This window comes from Anticarsia gemmatalis, chromosome 2, assembly GCF_050436995.1.
Source record: "Anticarsia gemmatalis isolate Benzon Research Colony breed Stoneville strain chromosome 2, ilAntGemm2 primary, whole genome shotgun sequence".
Lineage (NCBI taxonomy): Eukaryota > Metazoa > Arthropoda > Insecta > Lepidoptera > Erebidae > Anticarsia > Anticarsia gemmatalis.
The window spans coordinates 13,311,371-13,336,434 of NC_134746.1; the positions used below are offsets into that span (position 1 = coordinate 13,311,371).

At 38.7% G+C, this 25,064-nt stretch overlaps 3 protein-coding genes across 3 annotated transcripts; 2 read left to right on the forward strand and 1 right to left on the reverse strand.

Annotated features, from left to right (window-relative positions):
- Positions 1 to 15: 15 nt before the first annotated feature.
- G9a (histone-lysine N-methyltransferase G9a) lies at positions 16 to 12,882 on the reverse strand. Its single transcript, XM_076134922.1, has 22 exons — positions 11,739 to 12,882; positions 11,154 to 11,381; positions 10,894 to 10,950; positions 10,730 to 10,810; positions 10,326 to 10,447; positions 9,233 to 9,462; positions 8,644 to 8,852; positions 7,981 to 8,171; positions 6,411 to 6,581; positions 6,173 to 6,286; positions 5,935 to 6,048; positions 5,578 to 5,691; positions 4,772 to 4,989; positions 4,134 to 4,297; positions 3,558 to 3,719; positions 3,084 to 3,147; positions 2,759 to 2,892; positions 2,140 to 2,284; positions 1,662 to 1,820; positions 1,123 to 1,359; positions 606 to 790; positions 16 to 241 (listed from the first exon to the last, which is right to left on the reverse strand). The coding sequence occupies exons 1-22, from the start codon at positions 12,518 to 12,520 to the stop codon at positions 130 to 132; spliced, it is 3,993 nt and encodes a 1,330-aa protein (XP_075991037.1). The 5' UTR covers positions 12,521 to 12,882; the 3' UTR covers positions 16 to 129.
- A 387-nt stretch (positions 12,883 to 13,269) lies between these two features.
- On the forward strand, positions 13,270 to 19,348 carry Pbgs (Porphobilinogen synthase). Its single transcript, XM_076133646.1, has 8 exons — positions 13,270 to 13,582; positions 13,787 to 13,934; positions 14,584 to 14,803; positions 15,345 to 15,433; positions 15,637 to 15,780; positions 17,612 to 17,728; positions 18,254 to 18,347; positions 18,630 to 19,348. The coding sequence occupies exons 1-8, from the start codon at positions 13,455 to 13,457 to the stop codon at positions 18,698 to 18,700; spliced, it is 1,011 nt and encodes a 336-aa protein (XP_075989761.1). The 5' UTR covers positions 13,270 to 13,454; the 3' UTR covers positions 18,701 to 19,348.
- Positions 19,349 to 20,806: 1,458 nt separating this feature from the next.
- Hsc70-3 (heat shock protein 70 cognate 3) lies at positions 20,807 to 25,062 on the forward strand. The gene is made up of 4 exons (XM_076133622.1): positions 20,807 to 20,964; positions 21,497 to 21,643; positions 22,553 to 24,182; positions 24,291 to 25,062. The coding sequence occupies exons 2-4, from the start codon at positions 21,513 to 21,515 to the stop codon at positions 24,507 to 24,509; spliced, it is 1,980 nt and encodes a 659-aa protein (XP_075989737.1). The 5' UTR covers positions 20,807 to 20,964; positions 21,497 to 21,512; the 3' UTR covers positions 24,510 to 25,062.
- Positions 25,063 to 25,064: the final 2 nt, after the last annotated feature.

Below are 25,064 nucleotides of genomic sequence, written 5' to 3' on the forward strand. Positions count from 1 at the left end.
TGATTAATTATTCAGTTCATGATTATACATAGAATTATTTAAATCAATAATCTTAAAATAATATAATTGATTACATTAATAAATACACATAAAATCAATAATATAATTATTTATGTACATGATTTAGAATTAAGACGACTCAGTATCATCAGTCTTCACAGGATATCTACACTCAGTACTTCCACATTCACAGTGCATCCATTTTGATTTCACCGACCAGAATTTGTCGCCGTAGTCAAATCTGCAAGCAAAGAAAATTTGATTAAACCATATTACACAAATAACTGAGGCAGTTGCGTTTAAATACTACAGTTTTTAACTGAATACAGTTCCGGATTTCACTCATATATTAAGTTGTGTTTTTTCTAGTTTCTGTTGGAGTATCCTTAATAGAAGCATTTACTGAGTTAACTCGCAACTCGTACCCAGTATGAGGTAATAGGTTCACCTTCTATTATAAGTGAATAATATAAAATAAATAATAATATAAATAAGGAACTTTCTGCATGGGAATAACGATGAACCGTGAGTGTAATTCATCAAGTCAAGTACACTTCCTCCGTCAACTTAAGGTATAAAAAGTATAATATTTCAAGTATACTAACGTGAACTCCTCATCCGGACTAATATCAGTAGTAGCGAACAGCGCCACAGTGGGCAGCCTGAGGTCCCGGCAGTGAGTGAACACTCTGACGGGCGCCAGGTTGGGCTTGCAGCTGTGGTTGATGAACCGCGCCGCGCTGCCGTACTGCGCCGCGTCCACGCACAGCTGCGTCTTGTCCGAACATTGCTGTAGGGAGAGATGACGATTAGTATTGTTTAGTATAATAAAAAATAAGTTAGATCAGTATGTGATTTTTGGGGAGGTAATGTTATTTTACAGTTCAATTTAAATTCGTACAGGCAAAACATTTTGTTTAGTAATTTTCGGTTTACGGTTCAATAACGAAATTTGTTCAATTTACGGTTCTGAAAAAAGTGTTATTATAATAGAGTTCAGAAATATCCTGTCCTACTTGTATATTTCTGAGTTATTACAAAGCTGAGAAATTGATAGGAAACTTTCTACACAGGTAAACATAAGCGACAAATAAGTTGTTATCAAAAAGTTTTATGTAGTACCTCCAGTAAGTCAGGTTTGACATCGAGCGCGAACATGTAATGATCAGCGGGCCTGGTGTCGGCGTGCGGCAGCGCCAGCAGCTCCCCGCAGTAGAGCGCGACGGGCGCGCCCCGCGGCACGGCGGCCCGCGCCCGCAGCCCCCAGCCCCGCGCGCCGCCCGCACGGAACACGGCGGCGCGCACACACAGCGAGCCCGAGAGAGATGCTTTTGTTACTACGCTGTTGTTGCAGCGACGCTGGGAGAAATAAATCAATAAAATTATTTGTAATTTTAATCAAAACACAAAATAATCATGAAATTAATTTTAAAAATGAATAAGAAAGCTTAGTAGCATACTCAAAAATCGACTATTATAATCGAAAAAGATAAAATCGACTGTATATTAAATAGCAACATGGTTATTTATATTCAAATCAATAACAACTTATAATTTCAAAATAACAAGAAATATAGTTCAGAGCTCATAATCATCGCAAATCTTAAAGCAGATTGTAAAATAGTTATATTTTGAGTATAATTATTTCACTCTATACATACGAGATTACAGCCGCAGGTCTGGTTACACTCGAACAGCATGGGCGGGTCGTGGTAGGGGAAGCTGGCGTGCAGTCTGCCGCGCGTGTACCAGCACCGCACTCCCAGCGCAGAGCACGCGCACTCGCCCAACGAACAGTCGCCGTCCTTGCACTCACAACCCTACGGAACAATCAAAATAATGATTACTAGGGTGAAAATTAACGGGAAAAATTAAAACAATGGTTAATTATGGCAGGACAAATTTAAGTAGCCTCTTTGACATCACTGAGCGTCAAAATGATAGCATTCAATGACAGCTAGTATGGTCAGCAAAATTGCGGCTATTTTTTTTCCATTCCTTCCTAAATACAACAAATAATCTATCGTAAACCTAAAGAAACGTATATTATTAATTTAACAACATTGCTCGTTTCTTATACACCTAAATCCGTTACATAATTATTCAAAACTTAACTAGTTTTCACAAAGCGTGTATTACCTGCATAGTATCAATAGTATCGTCGAGACTGAGCGGGTGCGGCAACACGTGCTTGGTGACGTACGTGAAGTCCTCCGGCAGAGCGGCGTCGTCCACCTCGTTCACGCACGGCACCGGGAACGGCTCGCGACCGTTTGATATGTCACTGTACAAAGTAAGATAAAAAATGTAGATATTAGAACAGTGTTTTGCTATACAAATCCTTAATCTACATAAATAAACAAAGTAAAACAACTATAAAAATTAGAACTGTGTTGTGCTGAAGATCTTAAATGTACCTAAATGAGAATGAATGATTTAAATGTATGTATAACTTTAGAACACCACCAAATTGTATAACTCTTTTTAACTTCGACGACATCCAAATTCCCAGGGGGACGGGATCAATGTAGAAAAACCCGAACGCAAGTTCGGCTTTTAAAATACAAATCGTCGATTTTAAACCCTATAATATTAAAAAGATGGAAAACATTGGTTTTGAACGCAGAAATAGTTTAATATTTGGAGTCAAAATTACACAACTTACTTCAATAAAAAAAAACCTCTGAAAGATGTTAAAAGGGGGTAGCGAATGCGAGCGGAGGACGTGTGTCTACTAGGAAGTTATAAAGCATTTTACCTGGATAGTAGCTTGTATTTAGAGACTTTGTCCCTGACTGCTATGTTCATCTGCATGTTGAGTGAGATCGCGCTCTGGCACTGCGCCGTGCACACCTCCACCGGCAGCTCGCCCGCTGAGTTCTCCACGTCCGTCTGACAAATAACAATATTAAAAATTTAGTAAGTACACTAGCGGATCTGAATTAAGAGCTCAAAAGTATTGGAGTTTATTGTTTTTATATCTGAGTGTTTAAAAAGAAATTTAACCTCAAAAAATCTTGCCCCATTGAGTGTAAGTTGGTTGCGAAATAGTAACAATTTGAAATTGCCTTTTTATAACATACCCTAGCACCTCGGGCGAGCAGTACAACCACGCAACTGTAGTGACCCTGCCTTGCTGCTACGTGTCTGTAAAATTAATATACATTTGTTGTTATATATGTTATTCACATTAAATAACAGATTCAATTCGATTACTTGTGACTGTACAAAAAGAGCACGAATGTAAAAAAAAAATAACAAATAATTTTGGAGGGATGTGCGTGTCAGTGATAGGTGTCTTCATTATCCACATTTCTCTTATGAATACCTTTTTATTTTTACTACGTAACAGCGGTCTGCGACTGTTTTAAATGTAAAGTTTATAAAAAAAAGTAGACATGGGTTTTATAAATAATTAGATATTTATTCTCCCTCGTTTGGATGAAAACCCTCGCTCAGCAGATGGACAGTAATGGATAAAAAAAACAGATTTCAGAGAAGACAAAAAATGTTGTTTATAGGCTAATACAAAATTATTGTATACATGTCATACATACAGTGGAGTGTCAGCATGAGCGTTGAGCGCGTGTGCAGCGCGCGGCGCCGCGTGCAGCAACAAGCGCAGCGCCTGCGAGGAACCCGCCAGCGCGCACCAGTGCACCGCGTAGTTGCCCTCCGTGTCCGACGTCAGCGCGTCGGCTCCTGACTCCAGGAGGATCCTGCAGGGGAAGAATGTATTTAGACCTCCGTTATAAAACCACTATGGGTAGGAAATTAGGTAGATACGAGCCATTTTAGCTCGTTAACAATTAGAAGTCATTTCATGACTGAATACGAATGAATAAGTTTGTAGCAGAGTGAATGTATATTTTTTTTTTTTGAACCGATAGAAACGGTTCTATAGTCCCTTCCTATGCGACTGACGATACTACTAAGTATATAACAATGAAAAAATATATGAATTTAAACGAAGCAAAAGAAGGATAATACCAAGCTGCGGTCTTTATCTACCGCTATGAGAAGAAAAAAAGAAGAAGGCCCGTAAATCTCAAACCACACGGCCAAAGTCGCGGGCAATAACTAATATGTATGTATAACAACATACTAGTACAACTAACTGACTAACAACTAACTTGACAACATCATCGTGCTTGTTCTCGGCGGCCCAGACCAGCGGCGTCCAGCCGCCCGCGTCCTTGGCGTCGATGTTGGTAGCGCTGTACGTCAGCAACAGGCGAGCGACGCGCGCGCAGCCCAGCTGGGCGCACACGTGGAGCGCTGTCATACCGTCCGGACCCTGGGGGAAAGCATATCATATTTGTTGTAACAAGATAACTTTAAGAACAAAGAACACATTTATTCAATCAAACCATATAGGAATCTATATCTATAAATGAAATATGTTTGTATCATATTTAAATGTGAAAAATCGTAAATAATTAAGGCATAATATTTTCATCGTAAGATTCCTTCAGACAAGGAAAGGTGAACTGAAAAGTTATTGAACTTATGACGCTTTTAACCGATAATGATAGGGAGATTTGTTTAAGTTACATTATCATATACAAACGTGCACGGACGCGCGTGAATACGTGATTGTAAGCACGTGTGCCTTAGACCACTAACAAAGGAAAATTAACGCTTAATTTTTTTATATACAGTAGTAGTTTCATGTTATAAATACTTAGTTTTGTCGTAACACACGTAGTGACAAACATACATCCATCCATCCATACTCACAAACTTTTGCACTTATTATATAAGTACTTACCGGAAAGTTAATATCACATCCAGCAGCCAGCAGGTATCTAATCACTTTGATCATATCCTCTTCATCAGGCAAGTTCTCACTGTCATCGGATCTCTCGCTCTTGTCGTCTGCCTTCTCTGTCTTCGCTGGAGCTTCCGATTCTTTGTCACTGTCCACGTCTACGTCTTCAGTGGGTTGCTTTGTTGATTCTTTTTGTTTTTCTTGTATTTTCGCCATTACTGTTTTAAAGTTAAGAATATTTATTATTGAAATATGATTTAATTTTATAAGTAACGAAACGATTGACACAATAACAGCCATCTGTCTATTCAAAACGGCTTTACTAGTTTAGAGCTGCGGATTTGTCTGACGTAAATATCCTACTACTATACAAAATTAGCTTCTGTTGGTGCCTCCCTCTTCTATATTTTTTTATTAATAATATCACCATTTACACCTGAAGATGTCGTCAAAGGTGTTTGAAATACACCCACGTTTCGCCCTTTACAATGTTACTTTCATGTAGAATGGAGCAATCCTATTGCCGCTAACTTTGACTTTTGAGAAATATTAAAATATAAATTAGAAGAGATCAATAACAATTAACCGACCCCGCAATCGGCAAATACATTATAGCACATTTGCAAGTTGAAAATTTGATTCAAAATGGCGTAAAAAATCTACGATTAAGTAGTTACGTATGTTTACCAGTGACAGCAAGTATGAGCGGAGTGCGCATGGTACTATCAGTGGCGTCGAGGTTGGCGCCCGCGTACTGCAGCAGGTACAGCGCCGCCACGCGCCATGAAGTAGTTATGTACACTCACCAGTGACAGCGAGTATGAGCGGAGTGCGCATGGTGGAGTCAGTAGCGTCGAGGTTGGCGCCCGCGTACTGCAGCAGGTACAGCGCCGCCACGCGCCATGAAGTAGTTATGTACACTCACCAGTGACAGCGAGTATGAGCGGAGTGCGCATGGTGGAGTCAGTAGCGTCGAGGTTGGCGCCCGCGTACTGCAGCAGGTACAGCGCCGCCACGCGCCATGAAGTAGTTATGTACACTCACCAGTGACAGCGAGTATGAGCGGAGTGCGCATGGTGGAGTCAGTAGCGTCGAGGTTGGCGCCCGCGTACTGCAGCAGGTACAGCGCCGCCACGCGCCATGAAGTAGTTATGTACACTCACCAGTGACAGCGAGTATGAGCGGAGTGCGCATGGTGGAGTCAGTAGCGTCGAGGTTGGCGCCCGCGTACTGCAGCAGGTACAGCGCCGCCACGCGCCATGAAGTAGTTATGTACACTCACCAGTGACAGCGAGTATGAGCGGAGTGCGCATGGTGGAGTCAGTAGCGTCGAGGTTGGCGCCCGCGTACTGCAGCAGGTACAGCGCCGCCACGCGCCATGAAGTAGTTATGTACACTCACCAGTGACAGCGAGTATGAGCGGAGTGCGCATGGTGGAGTCAGTAGCGTCGAGGTTGGCGCCCGCGTACTGCAGCAGGTACAGCGCCGCCACGCGCCATGAAGTAGTTATGTACACTCACCAGTGACAGCGAGTATGAGCGGAGTGCGCATGGTGGAGTCAGTAGCGTCGAGGTTGGCGCCCGCGTACTGCAGCAGGTACAGCGCCGCCACGCGCCATGAAGTAGTTATGTACACTCACCAGTGACAGCGAGTATGAGCGGAGTGCGCATGGTGGAGTCAGTAGCGTCGAGGTTGGCGCCCGCGTACTGCAGCAGGTACAGCGCCGCCACACGCCCGCCGCGCACGGCCGCGTGCACGCAGGTACCTCCGGACTGGGACGAGAGCGCCTTGTTGATGTGACTGCTGGATACTAGGGGGAAACAAATATTAGTAGCATAATAGTCTTATATATTGTATTTGGAGGTACCGGCTAATAGCCGGCTGACACTTCGACCACTCTTGATCCTTTGTGTCACTATCTCCTTTGCTACTCTAGACGAGGGAGTATAGGATAGTACCAATGAGTGCATGAATATACATATTTATAGCAAATACAAATAAAAACGGTCCCAAACGACAGAATCGGAGTAAATTCAAATTATTGTCATAAAACAGAAAACATTAATGTCATTTATTTTCTTTTGAACCTTTCAATATTTTAAAGTATAGGTTACTAGCTAACCCGCGTAGCTTCGCTCACGCTTTTTTAACTTTCTATAAACCTTTTCACAGTAACCAGGAGATCATGAATACTTGCTTGCAAAAGCACTTAATTTTTTATAGATTTGGCTTCAAAACCGATGGAGTTTCATAAAAACTTACCCCCCTTTTTCACACCCCTTAAGGTAGAATTTCCAAAAATCCTTATTGCGTCATTCTTAGTTTCTAACCATATAGCCAAATAATACTTAACTATATTTTAAACGAATTAGCTCCAAAACTGACGAAGTTTCGTACAAACTCCTCTCTTTCTACCCATTTTAAGAAGTGAATTTCCAAAGAAAATAGCCTCTATGTTAGCGAGGACTAATAGCTATATAACAAAATAAGTTTCATCAAAATCCGTCCAGTTGCTTTTGCGTGAAAAGCAAACAACAAACAGACAGAAAGACAGACAAAAAAAATATAATTTTGGCTTCTATTGGTTGTATGAAGATCCCCCATCTTAGTTTTTCTTTAATATCTATAATGTACAGACATGAGGTTGTTATAAAAATTTTATACGAAAAATATTCTCTTAATTATTTATATCAATTATATCTCTTAATATAACGAAGTCGCGCTAAAGGATATCCGCCATTAAAACAATTGCCATGACAACGGAATTTTTTTAATTCAATGTCATTATAATATTGACGTAATATTATTATTCGCGACTTCGTTCACCACCTGAATTTTCCTGGGAAATGTGTCATTTTCCCGGGGTAAAAAGTGGCCTATGTCCTTTTTCGGGTATCAAAATATCTCCATACTAAATTTCATGCAAATTGGTTCAGTAGTTTAAGCGTGATTGAGTAGCAGACAGACAGAGTTACTTTCGCATTTATAATATTAGTATAGTATGGATTTTGACACAACAAAGCAAACAATTATTATGATGGTAGTAAATTGGAATTTCGCATAGATTATTTAAATAAAAATGTCGGATCTAACATTACCATTCCACCATTTCCATAAACTTATTATATTCTCTAGGTGCTAGCTATTAGGTATTTCAAAGTCAGAAATAAAATCTACTTATCTCTTAATGCACAAAAGTCGTTACCTACCTAGCTTAGACAGTAGTTGGTCCACTGACTCTCCCTTCAGTATCGCCTCGCACAGTTGGTTGGGCGACTTGCTCGGCGCGCGCTCCAACTGTTTTAACTCTATAGGCGGAGACGGCAGCAAGTCTTTAGGAATGATCGGACCTTGTTCCACCTTCATGTTCTGAGATGAGAAGCCTAGGTAGGCTGGAGTACTGAAAACAAGAAAAAATATGTTTATATTCATTGACATTCTTGTTGTTGCTACTCTAACCCCCGGTTTCTGAGTACATTTAGTGGTAGTTTATCTATTCAATTGCGTTTTTTTTTGTATGAGTTTTATTTAGGGTGTATCATACCTAACTCTACGTTGGATGTATAAGCAGGCGAAAAATTACTATTTTTTTTATAATCACCAAAAGTTATGTACTATACATTCGAATTCGAAAGGCTTTGAATTATTTGCATTTCGTGCAATGTTTAAAAAATAATCAGTCAGTCCATTCATATACTGCAGTAATTCTGTGAATAACAAATAGATCAAACACCTCATTGTATTGTGGTATCACATCCATTTAACAGGGCCAGAACACTACACTGCAAGATTTTTTATTAACCTGTACTGTCGCATTTTTTGGCCAAAGGTCAAGTTAATATTAATATTTGTAGTTATTCTAATGTCCTCACCACTGTTCCCTCTGGTCAGGCAGGAAGATCCTCTTGTTGCTGCACTTCATCTCCAGCCGCACCTTCGCACAGTCAGTGTTGACCGGCTGCCACATGTAGGAGTACACGCCGCAGTGCGGACACCCCGGCCGGGCTGCTTTCGCGTCGTTGAACGATATACCACAGTCAACGTGGAATAGGTGGCCGGAGGAACATTGGTAGAATGTGCCCTGTGGAGTAAAAGTTGTTGTAGAGCTGTTTAATACTTTTATCGCACGAAAAACTAAAGATGCAAATAGGTTCGCTTAAAATAAGCGTTAAAATTACTCAAAATAAATAAATGTCAACATTATTTTGCCGTCTTTGTTGAGTTACCATACAATGATTTGCAATTAAACTGATGCGATTTTTGTAGGAGTAAAGTTACATTTGAAACTTTGGAAATAAAAAGATCTTTTGTAATAAATTCTAGAAAGAACGAGAAGATTTTTTAATATGATACAAGGATTACGGTGGTCTAATAGCTGCCTTGCACCTAAAACTTAATGTATAGTATAATCGAGATAGCCAACATAATTCAAAATCTGTTTATCATACAAGAATATCTTACCTGTGTACAAAACAGTCCACAAGCAGGACAACACATATGTTTAGCGAGTTGCGCGGCGTGCAGCACACAAGACAGGAAGTATGGCGCGCGGGGCCCGGCCCGCAACATGGCCGCCAGTGGCGCTAGTGGACCCTCAGTCTTGGCCCCCGGGCCGCGCTCGCGCCGGGCGCTGTGGGAACAACCCACGCGGACGCCGTCTACCATCTCGATAGCTTGGCAGAATACTGGCTCTGGAGAGAGAAGATTTTTTTTAATAAGTTTGTGTGTCTTGCAAAATGGCCAAGTGCGTAGTACTCGTAACCGGCGGTCCTGTTTAAGTGGACGTATGTATGTAATTGAGGCAAGGAAAATTTGTAAAGATCGTACCAAGTGGTGTTCTTTGATCTTTGCTTACCCCTATGTGTATATGTAAATGTTTGTGTGGATGTTATTGCTGCTTGAGCTGTTTAGGACACTGGAAGACTCAAATTTGTCTTACTCAACACCAGCCACGATAATCTTTGTGTACTGTAGAGAGCTTATCTATATGTATGTTACTGTAAAAGCCCGAACTGTGGTAAATCCTAAGATTTACCGGTAAAACCTAAGATTTACCAACTCTCAATGGTAAAAGTCCGAACAAGCCGGAGTTTAAAAACTATGTTACGATATATAAAAAAATCCTTCTTCATAACTATGTTTATAACTATTTCACGGTATAATTATATACTGTGACATAGTTATAAAGAAGGAGTTTTGGGCAAAGCGACATGGGTAGGTTAGGTTAGAACCTTAGCCTTCGTGGTTATATTTTTTTAACCACCCAGCAGGATGAGCCCCGCCAAGCGGGGCTCCGGCGACATCTCGACATCATCAAGTAAATATAGGTAAAAGTTCGAAATAAAAGAATTGTTCGGACTTTTACCATTGCGAGTTGATAAATCTTAGGTTATACCGGAAAATCTTAGGATTTACCACCGTTCGGGCTTTTACAGTAACATGTATACATTGTATACTGGTTGCTTATGGACCATATAATTACTTAAACTTAAAAATATGGATGATGCCTAGAAATTATGTAGCAGTCGAGAAATTGTTATACTATACTACTTACCAGTGAGTTCTTCAGGTGCTGCGTACACGTTGCTCGGCGTATCACAGAAGCACGTAGCGACGATGGTCGACTCGTCCGCCGGACACGCCGCCTCAGACCCCTCGTCTCCACCAGCTGGGTCACTGGAGAACAAAGAGTGACGGTTAAACTAATACATTTGTATTGTAGATGAAACTCAAATCATTTACTGCATAGTCTGACTAATTGAAGATATATCGTATTAGAGCATATGTATTTGCAAGCGAAGCTAGGCAGAGCAGAGTACAGTTGAGTGCAAATCGACCAATGACAATGTGTTCACAGATTAATGGTGATTTCGATTCTCTGAGCTCTGTGATTGGTCGAGTCACTGTCGGCTACACTTCGCTCTGCCTAGCGTCCTAAAAATGCTATGTGAAACTTACTCAGTAACTTTTATCTCGGCATCGGAATGTACTTCCTCACTGCCTGAAGATGGCTTCCTCCTGCGTTTTAGACGACGCGTCCTGAAAGAAAAATATTATTTAATGACCTTGATAAATAATTTACATGACTATAAAAATATTTAATGAATTAAAAGTAAACCTACCTGACTGAGTCTTCAGCGGAAACACGACGCGCCCGTTTAGCTGTGCGACGTTGTGCCCTGAGACAAAATCACAATAATGTATACCAATATTATGAAATCTCGAAATAGAAAACCAAACTAACATTATCAACACGAAATAAGCAACTTTTCTTTCATATCCTTGTTTCTTTTACTACAAACTACAGACTTCAGATAAACAATAAATAATATGTAAGTAAGAGATGTTTAGTTTGAGATAAATATGAAAAAATCAAACTTACTTATGCTCATCGTCCACAGTAGGTGAAGATCGGTCACTATCATTGATGCCGTACGACGAGCACAGTCTCACAGACCGCCGCGGTCTGTTCTCCTTAGCCACGGACACGGAACAGTGGAAGTCTTCATCTGAATCCTCGTCCGTCTCCAACAGTTTACTGATTACGTTGGGATCATCATCTATTTCGTCATCCTCATTTATTTCTTCTGCTTCGTTCTCTTCATCTTCTCTGAAAATTGGTAAACAAATACTTTAAGATTTTTTAATAAGAGTAGTGAAATTGTGCTTTGAAGTGAGGACTTCATTAGTAATTCATTTGCATGCATAGTTCAAAAGTAGTAGTGGTGGCTCTATGTTTTTAACAAGGGGTTTGAAATTTTAAAAACTTGGAAATTTTACCCTGAATATGAGAATGTTTAATTCAGATACTTGTGACAGAAAACAAATATTCATAAAATACATATTTCAATCATTGATCATTAAATATATGTTAAATTATATGTCATAGCTAATGAATACAAGTTATCTAGATAATATTTATTGTTCCTTTAAAATTCTTAAATTAAGATGGAATAGTTATAGTCACCTGTTCTCATTGCCACTCTCTTCCATTTCATCAGGAGTAATAGCCTTCAGGCCAAGTTCACACAAGTGCTTGAGCTTCATCACTGTGTTCTGACTCTGACTGTCATCATCAGTTCCCATTATCTCTACCACCTCATCCTCAAGTGGCTCCGGTTCCACCTTCTTCTCTTCAACAACAACTGGACGAGCTGACCGTCTAGTCCTAACACCCTCCTCAGGTGATTTATCTGACTGTATACCAAGACGAGCATTGTTCTGAGATTCTAAGCCAATACGTAACTCTTCATTGGCTAATATCTTAGCAGTCGGCTTGATCCTGCGAGACAACCGCTGTGGTACTGAAGGAGTTTCATATGCTTTCTCCTTCCTAGCAATAGCATTGGCAAGGACGTTATCAGAGTCTTTACTACGACGGCGGGTGGATCGCTTGGGCGTGGTGTGCGAACTGTCCGACTCATCATTCTCAGAAGTTGTTTGAGCACCTGATTTGTCCTTCTTAGGCGATGTTTCACTGTCACAAATCCACTCCCACTTCCCGCGACCTCTACTCGACCTCCGTGGCGCCTCTTCGTGCTTCTCCTCAGTAGAAACTATCTTCATATTGGTACTCTTCGCACTGCTCTTCTCCGACCGAAACGTCAATACAATACGCGGCTTTGGATCCTCGTCTCCTTTCTCAGTTCTTTTCCCATCTGTTTTGTCAACAGTCACCGTCAAATTATCAGTGGAACTTGATGGCTTTTCAACTTTTTTCTTGCTCGGCGAGTCTTCATCCGCATTCATCGTGCTTCAAGGCTGTCTCGACCGTCGAGGTTGCTTTCTCTCACTTTTTGTTTTGTTTGTATGTTGGCGGTGCACACGCACAAAATATTATGACTATAACAAATAAACTAATAGATTGATTATCTTATAAACATAATTTCGTAAATGTAAACAAAAAAGTTGTAAAAACGAATTCTGTTAATAAATTCGGCATCTTGATTATTTGGTGTTTTGGAAGTGTTTCACATTTAAATATTTGTACTGATTTATAGAACCTCTAGACATTCATCGTTTGTAATGCTATTTAGATTAAATAATTAGGTATGAAAAAAATACACACAAATGCGATAGAATGACATGACATGCATGACACCAATCAGTAGCATAATGTTTGGTGTTGTAAAAGATAAAAATAAGTCAAAATTATTTATTTAGTTTCACGCTTTAAGTAACACATATGTAGCTATCGTCTGATAATTGTTTGCTCAACATTTAAATGTCGGTAGGCGAATAAAACAAGATATAGGTATGTTTTTTTTTATTATTAAACAATTAATTTCTTTTCAAAACAAGTTCTTGCAGAATAACACCTGTTAAATTTAAGTTTTTTAACATCTACAAACTTGTATTAAAGTCGTACACATTTAAACTACCTACCTTTAGCATGATTATAGTGCGCGAACTCCTTTACTCTAGTTCAAACATGTATGTTTATTTCACGTTTCTTCATTCAGTTAAGAAATGGTTCTGACAAATCTGACAGCTTAGTTTACTTGACGTTTGACGTTCATGGTAGTGATAGTGACATACGTGTAAAGTGTATTTTGCTCGTATCATCCAGAATTTATTATCAAACCAGGCGATAACTTGTGAAGTACCGATAATAGTTTTTAGAAATTGGTAGCATAAAATAATAAAGTTTTGAAAAGTTCTGAAATATTGTAAAAAACACAAAATGAACCAATTATTTTTGAGCCCGGAACATGTCTTGCAAGGAGGATATTTCCATGCAACTTTACGGAAATTACAAGAACCAAATGTCTCCATTGAGCCGCATAATATTATGTACCCCGTTTTCCTGCTGTAAGTACTGTGGTTACTACACCGGCGACCGGTAACCTTACAAAAAATTTAATGCATGAATGATTGAACTGATGGAATGTTAAAATAATTGCGTTTACGTGTAATTAATAATGAAGTTTCACTTAAAAAGCGCAGTAATGTAGACTTTATTATGTACAGTGTATGATTTAATTTAACTTTAATTTTAATATTTAATGTTTGCAGAGAAAACGATGATGCAGTTCAGCCTGTGGCCAGTATGCCTAATGTATCCAGATATGGAATTAATCAGCTCATTCCTGTGCTCACAGACTTGGTTAACAAAGGGCTGAGGTCTATATTGATCTTTGGAATTGTCACTAATTTACCCAAGGTACCTAATTAAAATACTCTGCTACTAAGGAGGAGTAATAGCCAAGTAGCCTTAGTGTGCAGCTCCCACACAAGTAGTCTATGGTTCAAGCAACAGACCAATGTCTTTTCAAAGTTATGTGTGTATTATTCCTTATATTCACATGTAAAGAATAACCATACAAAAGACTAAATTAAATATTCTGTACAAATTGCTTAAGGTGACAATGTTACCTAATATGTAAATTTATCTTTTACCAATATTTGATAATGTGTAGTGACTTAGCTGAAATTGTTGCTGTATATTCTCCTTATTATGTCACCTTGACTATTATCTATCAAGAACTTTTTATATTTAGTTTTGTTTGATATCAAAATCACTTTGGACACTTGAAGAGCAGTATAATCAATTTTGATACATGTTAGCAAAGTCATAGAAGTTCAGACTCAGGTGATACTCCTCTAGATAATTCTGTAATATTAATTGTTTATATTAAATTTATTGTTGAGATTAACAAAGATGATAGAAGAAAAGGTTTTAACTTTTATGAAAAGGTTAAAGGTTATTCATAAATAAGGTATGGTTACCTTTGTATTCACATTAAGTGAAACAATCCTTTTAGCCAATAACAGATCAAAACTCTTATCAAATATTTTTTCCTTTCTACCAGGATGCTTCAGGGACCAATGCAGATTCCCCAGACAACCCAGTGATCAGAGCCCTACCTAAACTGCGAGCAGCATTACCTTCTCTACTCATAGCGTGTGATGTCTGTTTGTGTCCTTACACGTCACACGGACACTGCGGCCTGTTGACGCCTAATGGAGCCATTGATCACGCTGCTTCAGTGAGACGGATTGCTGAAGTGGCATTGTCTTATGCTAAAGCAGGTGAATATTTGAACATCCAGTTTGATATATTTTTAAGCAGTCACTTGTTCAGATGAAATTTCAAATTTCATACATGGAAAGGGAACTATGTGGGTATAGGCCATATAACTGGATTCCATGTGGATCAGTCAAGCCAGGATGTTGAATATTTATGTATAGAAGTCTAGATAATTTTCATCATTATTCAAGCAACAGTACATTGTAGTATGGAGGTTAGGTGCTAAACATTATCAGGTTGACCTTTGAGTTTTTCAACAGAGATAAAATTTTGACTTAGCATTAGGTATTTGTCTTACCCATTTTTGTTCTTGAATATACATATTACACGATTATTAATATTGATACTTTAATGAATAATAGAAGACGGGAATTAACGCGAACACGAATTTTACCCTGAAATGCCTAACGTTTCGGCGCAGGTTCAGTCAGCCTGCGACCACGGCGATTCTATTCCTGTATTCTATTATACATTAAACATGCAACGCGAGAGTTTAAAAGTTATCATTGATACTTTAAGATGACAATACTCTTATATTTTCAGGTGCTCAGATCGTCGCGCCGTCAGACATGATGGACAACAGGATAAAGGCTATCAAAGATGCCCTTGTCTCCTGTAAACTACAAAATCAAGTAAGTTAATATGTACTTGCTTTGATAGAGCCATGTTAACTTCACGTTAGCAGTATTCACTTCACTTGTACGAAAAACTACATGACCAACAAATTCATCTGATTATAGTACGACATTTAGACTGCATTGCCTTCAAAGAAACAAAAAAGCAGTAAATTATTTAATTGATAGAGTCCTTGCTATATGAATTTCATCTATTTCAGGTGGCAGTACTCTCATACTCGTGCAAATTCGCGTCGTCAATGTACGGTCCGTTCCGCGACACTATGAAGAGTTCCCCGATGGAGGGAGACAGGAAGTGCTACCAACTACCACCTGGTAGCTCAGGACTTGCTGCCAGAGCTGCTGTAAGTTTATATTAATTTTACTTTTTTTATTTTATGACTTGAGGAATCTTTTTTGTTTTCTTGCCTTGGCAGGAGCATTTCTGTGCCCCCAGGTAACTAACTTCTGCTGAAAGTATTCTATGTGTTAATCTAAATTGCAAACTATCTGAGAATTAGCCTAGAAGTTTTGGCGTGATCTAGTAATAAACACGCAATTAAACATCCAAACTTTTGCATTTTTTATATTAAGTTGTATAGACCATAAGACCACAAAAGAGATTAAACCATTCAGTTTTATCGTGAAAATTAATGACCGTTTAAACAGCTGGCGTGAATTACAAGTGACTTTTATTGCATTTATAATTACGATAACTTCTCGTTTAGTGGGTTTTAATAGGTAATTTATATAAGTTAACCTTGATCGAGTGTTTTCTTGGACTAATTCCTGGTGAGACTAGCTCATGACCGCAGCTAAGTTTCCGTAGTTTTTTCAAAAAGTTATAACCTATACCTACCATAGATCCACAACTTCGGGACCAGTAGCAGGTCCAAAGACAAATTAATAGTAACAAAAAATATAATTATAAAATTGCCATAATTATTATGTAAAGAGCTGGTGTTCTATTTCTCCTGTTAAGGGGCGCAAATCTATAAAAGGTTAGACCTTGCCGAATTTCGTGTAGATCTATTCAGACGGCTTATGGTAAAAGTGTGAGATACATCACCCTCCTTTCAGTTTTAAATCATTAGTGGTCATCTATTTATTACTTTTATGTATAGAGAGATCGATACCCTAGTTCCATTGGCCTTTGCATTAACTTAGAAATCGAATTATTAACTTATAATTTTAGCTAATTATGAGCCAAACTATATGCTTGTTAGTGCAAGATACCTGAAAACTACTATAGTAGTAAGTTCAGCACACAAGTAACAGTCACAGCTAGGAATCGAACTCGGGACCTCTGCACATCTTGGATGCAGCGTGATGACCTTAACAGAGATTATATGTAGAAAGGCATTTCTTAAAATTTTCTTAAAAAGACATCTCCCGCATTAAGAATCGCTCTTGTGTCGCGGGGACTTTTACAAACATACAAACAACGGACACAAAGCACGGCCAGACCCGAAACAATAATTTATGGATCGTACAAATAATTGTTTCGTGTTAGAATATCGAACCCACGACCTCTTGATGCAATGGTATTTGCGTGGCGACCTAATCCACTGCGCCACGGAGGCAGTCTACCTTAAAAGTGTCAGCTGTTTAGTCGTAAAAGCATAATAGACTGACAAACAGCTACTTTTATATTCCATCATCTTTAAGACTTTTCACCGACCACAATCTCGCAATGACTGTAATACTCTGTACATAAATTCTAATAAATCCGTTATCTTTATAGTAATACAAATCTTGAATATTAAGAAATAATAAGATTTACACCGAAACACGTGTTATCAGTAATGATCTATTGTTTGAAACTCACGTTCTTATCAGTTAGTTCTGTTAGTTGAGCAACTGTCGCCCTATCAATTGAGAAACTGTAATCTTGAATTCGCGTACAAGTTAATTTTTATTTGATAACTTACGTTATGTATGGTTACTTGATAATTCCTGCGGTTTTTCTTGCGTAAGGCAACAAAGATTTGATATGTCATTCCTATTATTAGATTATTAGTTATACAAGGTTTTTTTTTCTTTTACCCTCAAATACAATTTCAAAACTGATTGAAATTGAAAACAGTTTCAAATTGACAAAACACTTATACGTCACAAGGGGGCAGGGTCCACATTGGTTTCGTATAGTTTTTATTTTATGGTATGCTATTTATTTTCTTGTATATTTGTACTCAGGCGCGTGATGTAGCCGAAGGCGCTGATTTCCTGATGGTGAAGCCTGGTCTGCCGTACTTGGACATCGTGAGGCAGACGAAAGACCAATTCCCACAACACCCACTATTTATTTATCAGGTAACACTGAAAATAAGTCATACCATAGATTTATTAAAAAGAGGTTATACCCCGGACATAACTGCTTTGAAATATTATTCTTATGTTAAGTATTATAAAACATTACTTATAAAAGGTATTTAATTTTAATGTAAAATAACTTTAATTTTGGTTTTTACATATTGATATGACGCAATACATTTGCACCTATGTAAATATTAAATACAAATATGAGTCATACATAACCGAACATGAATTAATGCCCCCCACGCAATATTTAATTAATTTGCGCAAGCCTAACTTTGAGCATTAAAAATATCCAGAATTGAAATGCAGACCGTAAAAAAGGCTTTTATTCTAGAAAGTTCTCCATTGCAGGCAATAAGCTACTACTACTGCTAGCTTTTTCATAGGAATGTTATATTTTTCATAATGTTTGGAATACTTCTACTTCACCTCTTCAAGGAAATTTGGTTCATTCATCGTTAATATAAAATCGGATTTAATCCGCTAATAATAATTATTGTTATGCCTGTTTGTTCATAGGTGTCAGGTGAATACTCTATGATCTGCAAGAGTGGTGACAAGAAGGAGGTTGAGACTGTTCTTATGGAGACCCTCACGTGCATGAGGCGGGCTGGTGAGCTACTTAACTTAATCTTTGTTGAAAATACCTGCTAAAATATTACAAACTTTTATATATTTATATAAATAAATAATCGTTGGATTAAAACATTAAATAATATAATATTTTGCATCCAAGAAACATTCAGATTTTAATAAGTAATGTGCATGCTTTTCCTTTACACTGGATATCAGAAAAAAAATTCAGGCCCCAATTTATTTATGTCCGATGGGAAATCAATTTTCATTTTTCACATAGAATATTGACAAAATACTAACTATGCCTTTTATTTTCCAGGTGCTGACTGCATCATAACATACTTCGCGCCATTAATTTTAAGCCTAATATCCGATGAGCAGAAACAATAAGCTATGAATTTGACTGGTTTAGTATTTAAGTTACACTGTGTATATGAATGATCTGGGACCCGGGTTATAATAGTGACGTCACGACTCTTTAGAGCGAGAGGTCCGAGTGGGGCGTAATGTGTAAAAAGGATGGGGTGGTTTTTAATTTTTATGATGTCATATTGGTTGTTCTACGTGTCTATTCTCTCTTGTAAATGCATTTCATATTTTTTTTCTTTTTCATAGAATAATAAACACCTCGATACGTAAGTATAAAAAATTCTACAAGCACATTTTGTATCCATGACACAGAATAACGCACAATATTTTTTACTACATATCGGAAACAATCTATATTGAATACTGTTTTATCAAAGTTCCTGTAAAAAAACCCGAATTTTACTAAAATATGGGAATATCCCGCTTATTATCTTATTGTGTAACAATAATTAATAGACAACTAAGCACTTGTTAGAAGAATAAGCAACACGACTCTATGGTTTGCTCAAATTTATTTCGCGCCTTTTTTTAAGTACATTCACTGTTGTATTGTTAAGTTTATGAAAATTATGATTGTGGTTTGTTTGTTTTAGGTGTTTTAGACTTTATATACGGATACATAATATTTTAAATGTGATAGAAAACGAATAAAGTGTATTCTTCAATGTGTCAATGACTTTTATTTTTTACTTTTTTACAGTACGTCCAAGCAAGGCAAATTGTTGCATGTTTAAAGTTGATATGCTTCACCCGATTTTCTAATAAATATTTTCAATTCACATAAAATGTTGGTTTTATCACGAAGGAAGGTTCTAGATAAAAAACGGAAGTTAGTTAATGATAATAATATTTTTTGAACAGAAATTCGTTTTAACTCCATAAAAATATACGCATGGTAACAATGCTTTCGTACATTTAGTTAATTGGTATAAAATACAATAGCGATAAAGCAATGGGTTAAATTGATTACACTTATAACAGATGTTCATAAATATAGGTATTTCCAATTCGACTATGCTTGTTATCTGGCGTTGTGCGCTGACGTGGCCTTTCACAAAAATACAAACAGGACAGCTTGAGAAGTATTCTTGGATGATGCAATTATTATCTAGAATGTTCTTGTCGTGATAGTTACAGCGACTGCAATCAGCTGCATGCTGCACTGAGATAAATGTTGCAAAGGACTTTACAGACATAATATCTGTTTTTTTATGCATGACACTGATCTGATCATAACTAATTTTTTGAACATAAATATTTAATTCGTTAGAAAATCGAACCTACGACCTCCTATCGTAAAGGCGACGCAGGGGCGACCGTCTTAACTACGACACCAGCACTAATTAGTTAATTGCTAGGTCGGTTAGTCTATGCTGACTAAAAAGTTATCTTTTAATTTACGAGTTGGAGGATTGAAGAAGAGCTTGCAGAGAAACAACTGCATTGTAACTGTATGAAGGATGGAATTTTCGATGTGAGAGTTTAAAATTTAATCAGATCTCTGATGCACCAAAAATATCCACTTACCTAATGTTCTAACTATCTAAAACAGGTCTAATAAATAGGTAAAGACTACAAACAATATTTTGTTAAGAAACCGGCCCAGTGGTCCGAGCTCTCGTAAAACTGGGAATCGTAAGCTTTCTCCCATTGGAAAGCGAAGATAGAAACTAAAAATGTGTCTTGATAATGGTAACTAGACGAATTTACAATACTTGTACAATAGCCATCTGCACATGATCTAAAAAAATTTAAGAATTGAAATATTTCAATTTCGGTATTAAAATTGTCATCACAATTAGAAGATTTGTTGATGTGATCGAAGAGATTATTTAAAGTTTATATGAGTACTGGGTTTGTCACATTTAACAAATTCTGTATAGTAAATTTCCGGTAAATTATTTAATAAGAAAGTTTTTAAATAATTACTTTCTTTCGCAATAATTTACATCATAGATTCAAAGTTGGCGCTTTGGAGAACGCTTTTCAGGGCCAGTTACAAACGTGGGCCAATCAAAATGCGCCAAATACACACACTTGGATCAATCGTTACGAAGAATAGGAAACGTCATCGCTTTGTGGACCAATCGCGTTCGCCCACGATGTTACACTAGCGCTAAATAATAGCGACGGCCGCGTGTGAACATCAGTTTTTCACTAAAGATCGAAGGTAAAAGAACAGCGATACTGTAAATTCGTAACAAAGTGTTTTATTCAAAGTGATTGTATCGTGGCAGTGAACTACAAATTGGGATTCAATTTTATTTAAACGCCTGTAGTATTCGGTAAATATATTTATAGTATTTTTACATTCTTAGCTTTATTCCCAATTCGCGTAATCGGTCATAAAATTGTTAACCTCGTCGTCTAAAAGGTGTCAGTTTTGTAAATTTTAGTTATTCATATATTTCTATTGATATTCCTCAATTATTTTAGTCTAATTCAGCATTTTGGTTGAGAATCCCCAATAAGATTCATATAAAAAAGATATTTTATCTCGATGAAACGTCAGCGAATCTTCTCGACGCCAAGTGGGCCGGTGCGGCGTCCTACATATTCCGTGGCCGTTTTATTGTACCGTTAGGCTTGTTACTGCCGTTATAGGTGTTACCGGGTACTTTCCTTTTCTATAAATCGAATCCCGGCCGCGTTGGCCCGGCGCCCTGTATGACGTGTCCTTTACGTGTTACGTGTCCAAAAGTCTTGTCATCTGGTAGTACCGTAGTAATCTATAGATTTTTTAAGTTTATAGCGTTAGTTTAGTGTAAAAGAAGCTATAAGTATTAAAAGCTAATAATGAACGTTTATTTGTTTCAGTAAAGTGTAATATTGGATGCTCAAAATGCGGTGGTGCTTACTAGCGTTGGCCTGCGTGGTCGTGGCGGTTACCGCCGACGACAAGAAAGAAAAAGATAAGGACATCGGCACCGTGATCGGTATCGACTTGGGTACCACATACTCATGGTAAGTTCTAGAATACACCCTCTTTTATCACCATGTCTTAGTACCCTCTATTTAGGCAATGTTTTATGATAAAATGCTGATGTCGACAATTCTCTTTTGCTTTTTATTCCAATAATTATGTCAATTAATTGTAACCAAGATGTTTCCTACTGAGTCATATAATTAATCTCAACATATGTTTAAATTAACCACATGGATAGTTTTAGTTGTAAGTAATTTATTGTAAGGCTGTTTAGTCAGGTTATATACTGGTGCATTTTGAAGTAAATATTTCATGAATTTTGTCAAATTTCTGTATTAAAATAAGTATTAAACATACTCAAGTGGCATTATTTGGCTTCTGCCTATCCCTATGGGGAAAATATGGCATAATATGTCTGTAACCTTAATCAGTAAAGTGTCATTTTGATAAATAAATTTAACTTTACACATTTGTATGAATTGACTTGAAAATTTACAACTTAAAACAAGAAAAAGAACATAGATTATAAAGATTAAAGCAATAACAACCAAATAACTGTTAAAAACCAAAAAATTGTTCAATAACTTTGAAAATATTTCTAATGTCAATAACAAAAAAAACTAGAATTCCAACTGTGCCGCATAGGCTATTGACCTCGCCTCATTAACATAAACATGTTTGAATTTAAATATAGTAAAATTCTGGCACTTAGTTGTCACTTATGTTAGAGGATATGCTTGGAAACTATTGTTATGGCCTATTGAACATTTCATTAATTTAACACTTTACCGGTTCAGAACTTAGTATCACACATGTGACGGAGGAAGATTTTTTTTTTAAATATATTAGTTTAGTATATCTTCTTGATAAAAAATGTGACTTGTTCAATTTCGAAAATGTAGATCCCTGGATGATAGTTCTAATAAAACTTTTTCATTTGTCCACAGTGTGGGTGTGTACAAGAACGGCCGTGTTGAAATTATCGCCAATGACCAGGGTAACCGTATCACTCCCTCATACGTCGCCTTCACGGCCGACGGTGAGCGTCTCATCGGTGACGCCGCCAAGAACCAGCTGACCACCAACCCTGAGAACACAGTGTTCGACGCCAAGCGTCTGATCGGTCGCGAGTGGTCCGACCACACTGTTCAACATGACGTCAAGTTCTTCCCCTTCAAGGTTGTCGAGAAGAACAGCAAACCCCATGTTTCCGTCATGACCTCTCAGGGCGACAAGATCTTCGCTCCCGAAGAAATCTCCGCCATGGTCCTCACTAAGATGAAGGAAACTGCTGAGGCTTACCTCGGTAAGAAGGTCACTCACGCCGTCGTCACCGTACCCGCTTACTTCAACGACGCTCAGCGTCAGGCCACCAAGGACGCCGGTGCCATCGCCGGACTCCAAGTCATGAGAATCATCAACGAGCCTACCGCCGCTGCTATCGCTTACGGTCTTGACAAGAAGGAGGGCGAAAAGAACGTGCTCGTATTCGACTTGGGTGGTGGTACCTTCGACGTGTCTCTGCTCACCATCGACAACGGTGTGTTCGAAGTAGTGGCCACCAATGGTGATACTCACTTGGGTGGTGAGGACTTCGACCAGAGGGTCATGGAGCACTTCATCAAACTGTACAAGAAGAAGAAGGGTAAGGACATCAGAAAGGACAACCGTGCCGTCCAGAAACTGCGTCGTGAAGTCGAGAAGGCTAAGAGAGCTCTGTCCTCCAGCCACCAGGTCAAGATCGAAATCGAATCCTTCTTCGAAGGTGAAGACTTCTCTGAGACTCTCACCAGGGCTAAGTTCGAGGAATTGAACATGGACCTCTTCAGATCAACCCTCAAGCCTGTACAGAAGGTGTTGGAAGACGCCGACATGAACAAGAAGGACGTCGACGAGATCGTACTTGTCGGAGGTTCCACTCGTATCCCCAAGGTTCAGCAACTGGTCAAGGAATTCTTCAACGGCAAGGAGCCTTCCCGAGGCATCAACCCCGACGAGGCTGTCGCTTACGGTGCCGCCGTCCAGGCCGGAGTACTCAGCGGTGAACAAGACACTGACGCTATCGTCCTGCTTGACGTCAACCCTCTTACCATGGGTATCGAGACCGTCGGAGGTGTCATGACCAAGCTGATCCCCCGTAACACCGTTATTCCCACCAAGAAGTCCCAGATCTTCTCTACCGCCAGCGACAACCAGCACACCGTCACCATCCAGGTGTACGAGGGTGAGCGTCCTATGACCAAGGACAACCACTTGCTCGGAAAGTTCGATCTGACTGGCATTCCTCCCGCGCCACGTGGTATCCCTCAGATTGAGGTAACCTTTGAGATCGACGCCAACGGTATCTTGCAAGTGTCTGCTGAGGACAAGGGAACTGGAAACCGCGAGAAGATCGTCATCACCAACGACCAGAACAGACTGACACCTGAGGACATCGAGAGGATGATCAAGGATGCTGAGAAGTTCGCCGATGAGGACAAGAGGCTCAAGGAGCGCGTTGAGGCCAGGAACGAGCTGGAGAGCTATGCTTACTCCATCAAGAACCAGCTCCAGGACAAGGAAAAACTCGGCGCTAAGGTTGGTATTATTATATTCAAACATTTTCTTGTCTTGTCTCTTCATAGATTCCACAAACATTCCGTTTATAAAACAAAATAAACTAACATTGTATTTCTTTGTCTCCAGGTAACTGATGACGACAAAGCTAAAATGGAAGAGGCCATCGACGCCGCCATCAAGTGGCTCGAAGACAACCAGGATGTTGACTCTGAGGAGTACAAGAAACAGAAGAAATCTCTGGAGGATGTCGTTCAGCCCATCATCGCCAAGCTGTACCAGGGACAGGGTGGCGTGCCCCCGCCCGGCGCGGGAGGCGAGGACGAAGACTTCAAGGACGAGTTGTAACCTAACAGACTTTAACATGTGATCAGCCAAATGTGATCTCGGATCACTACAGACTATGCGTCAAGTGCCAGCGCCTGAAGCATAGCCTGTATCGTAACATGCGAAGTGTTTTAGCTCGTGTTGTGTATATTTATTGGTGTGCGTGTGTGTGCGTGTCTGGGTGTGCGGCGGACGTCACAGAACAGAGATCTGATCGAGTTTCTGCCGCTGCGCACGCGCTGCGTCCGATGCGTGATGTTAATTGTAAAAATTGATGCATTTTTATTTTTAGTGAAAACAATAGTTTCGCGTGTGAATTGCGAGAGGCCTGTTTCCATGACTTTCTAGATTAATTCACTTGTCTTTTATATACCTGTGAATTGGTCCTGAGTCTCATTTTCATCTACGAGACTACCTCAGTGTTCTTAACTGTATGTATGTAATTATTTTGAGACTGCAGAATTGTTAGTTCATAATTAGCAGAATAATTAAATAATTATGTAGTAATTAAATAATTTCAATTGAAGTACGGAGGAGTACATAAATAATAAAAAACATTTTTCTAACGACATAATC

Bases quoted from the DNA above. Each gene is read 5' to 3' on its own strand.
- G9a (XM_076134922.1), bottom strand. From the start codon at position 12,520: ATGAATGCGGATGAAGACTCGCCGAGCAAGAAAAAAGTTGAAAAGCCA. The intron at 4,990-5,577 runs GTGAGTGTACAT...ACTTTAAAACAG, and splicing joins GCTCATACTCGCTGTCACTG to TAATGGCGAAAATACAAGAA. The intron at 1,360-1,661 runs GTATGTATAGAG...TATTTCTCCCAG, and splicing joins AGACCTGCGGCTGTAATCTC to CGTCGCTGCAACAACAGCGT.
- Pbgs (XM_076133646.1), top strand. From the start codon at position 13,455: ATGAACCAATTATTTTTGAGCCCGGAACATGTCTTGCAAGGAGGATAT. The intron at 14,804-15,344 runs GTGAATATTTGA...TTATATTTTCAG, and splicing joins ATTGTCTTATGCTAAAGCAG to GTGCTCAGATCGTCGCGCCG. The intron at 17,729-18,253 runs GTAACACTGAAA...GTTTGTTCATAG, and splicing joins ACCCACTATTTATTTATCAG to GTGTCAGGTGAATACTCTAT.
- Hsc70-3 (XM_076133622.1), top strand. From the start codon at position 21,513: ATGCTCAAAATGCGGTGGTGCTTACTAGCGTTGGCCTGCGTGGTCGTG. The intron at 21,644-22,552 runs GTAAGTTCTAGA...ATTTGTCCACAG, and splicing joins TTGGGTACCACATACTCATG to TGTGGGTGTGTACAAGAACG. The intron at 24,183-24,290 runs GTTGGTATTATT...CTTTGTCTCCAG, and splicing joins AGGAAAAACTCGGCGCTAAG to GTAACTGATGACGACAAAGC.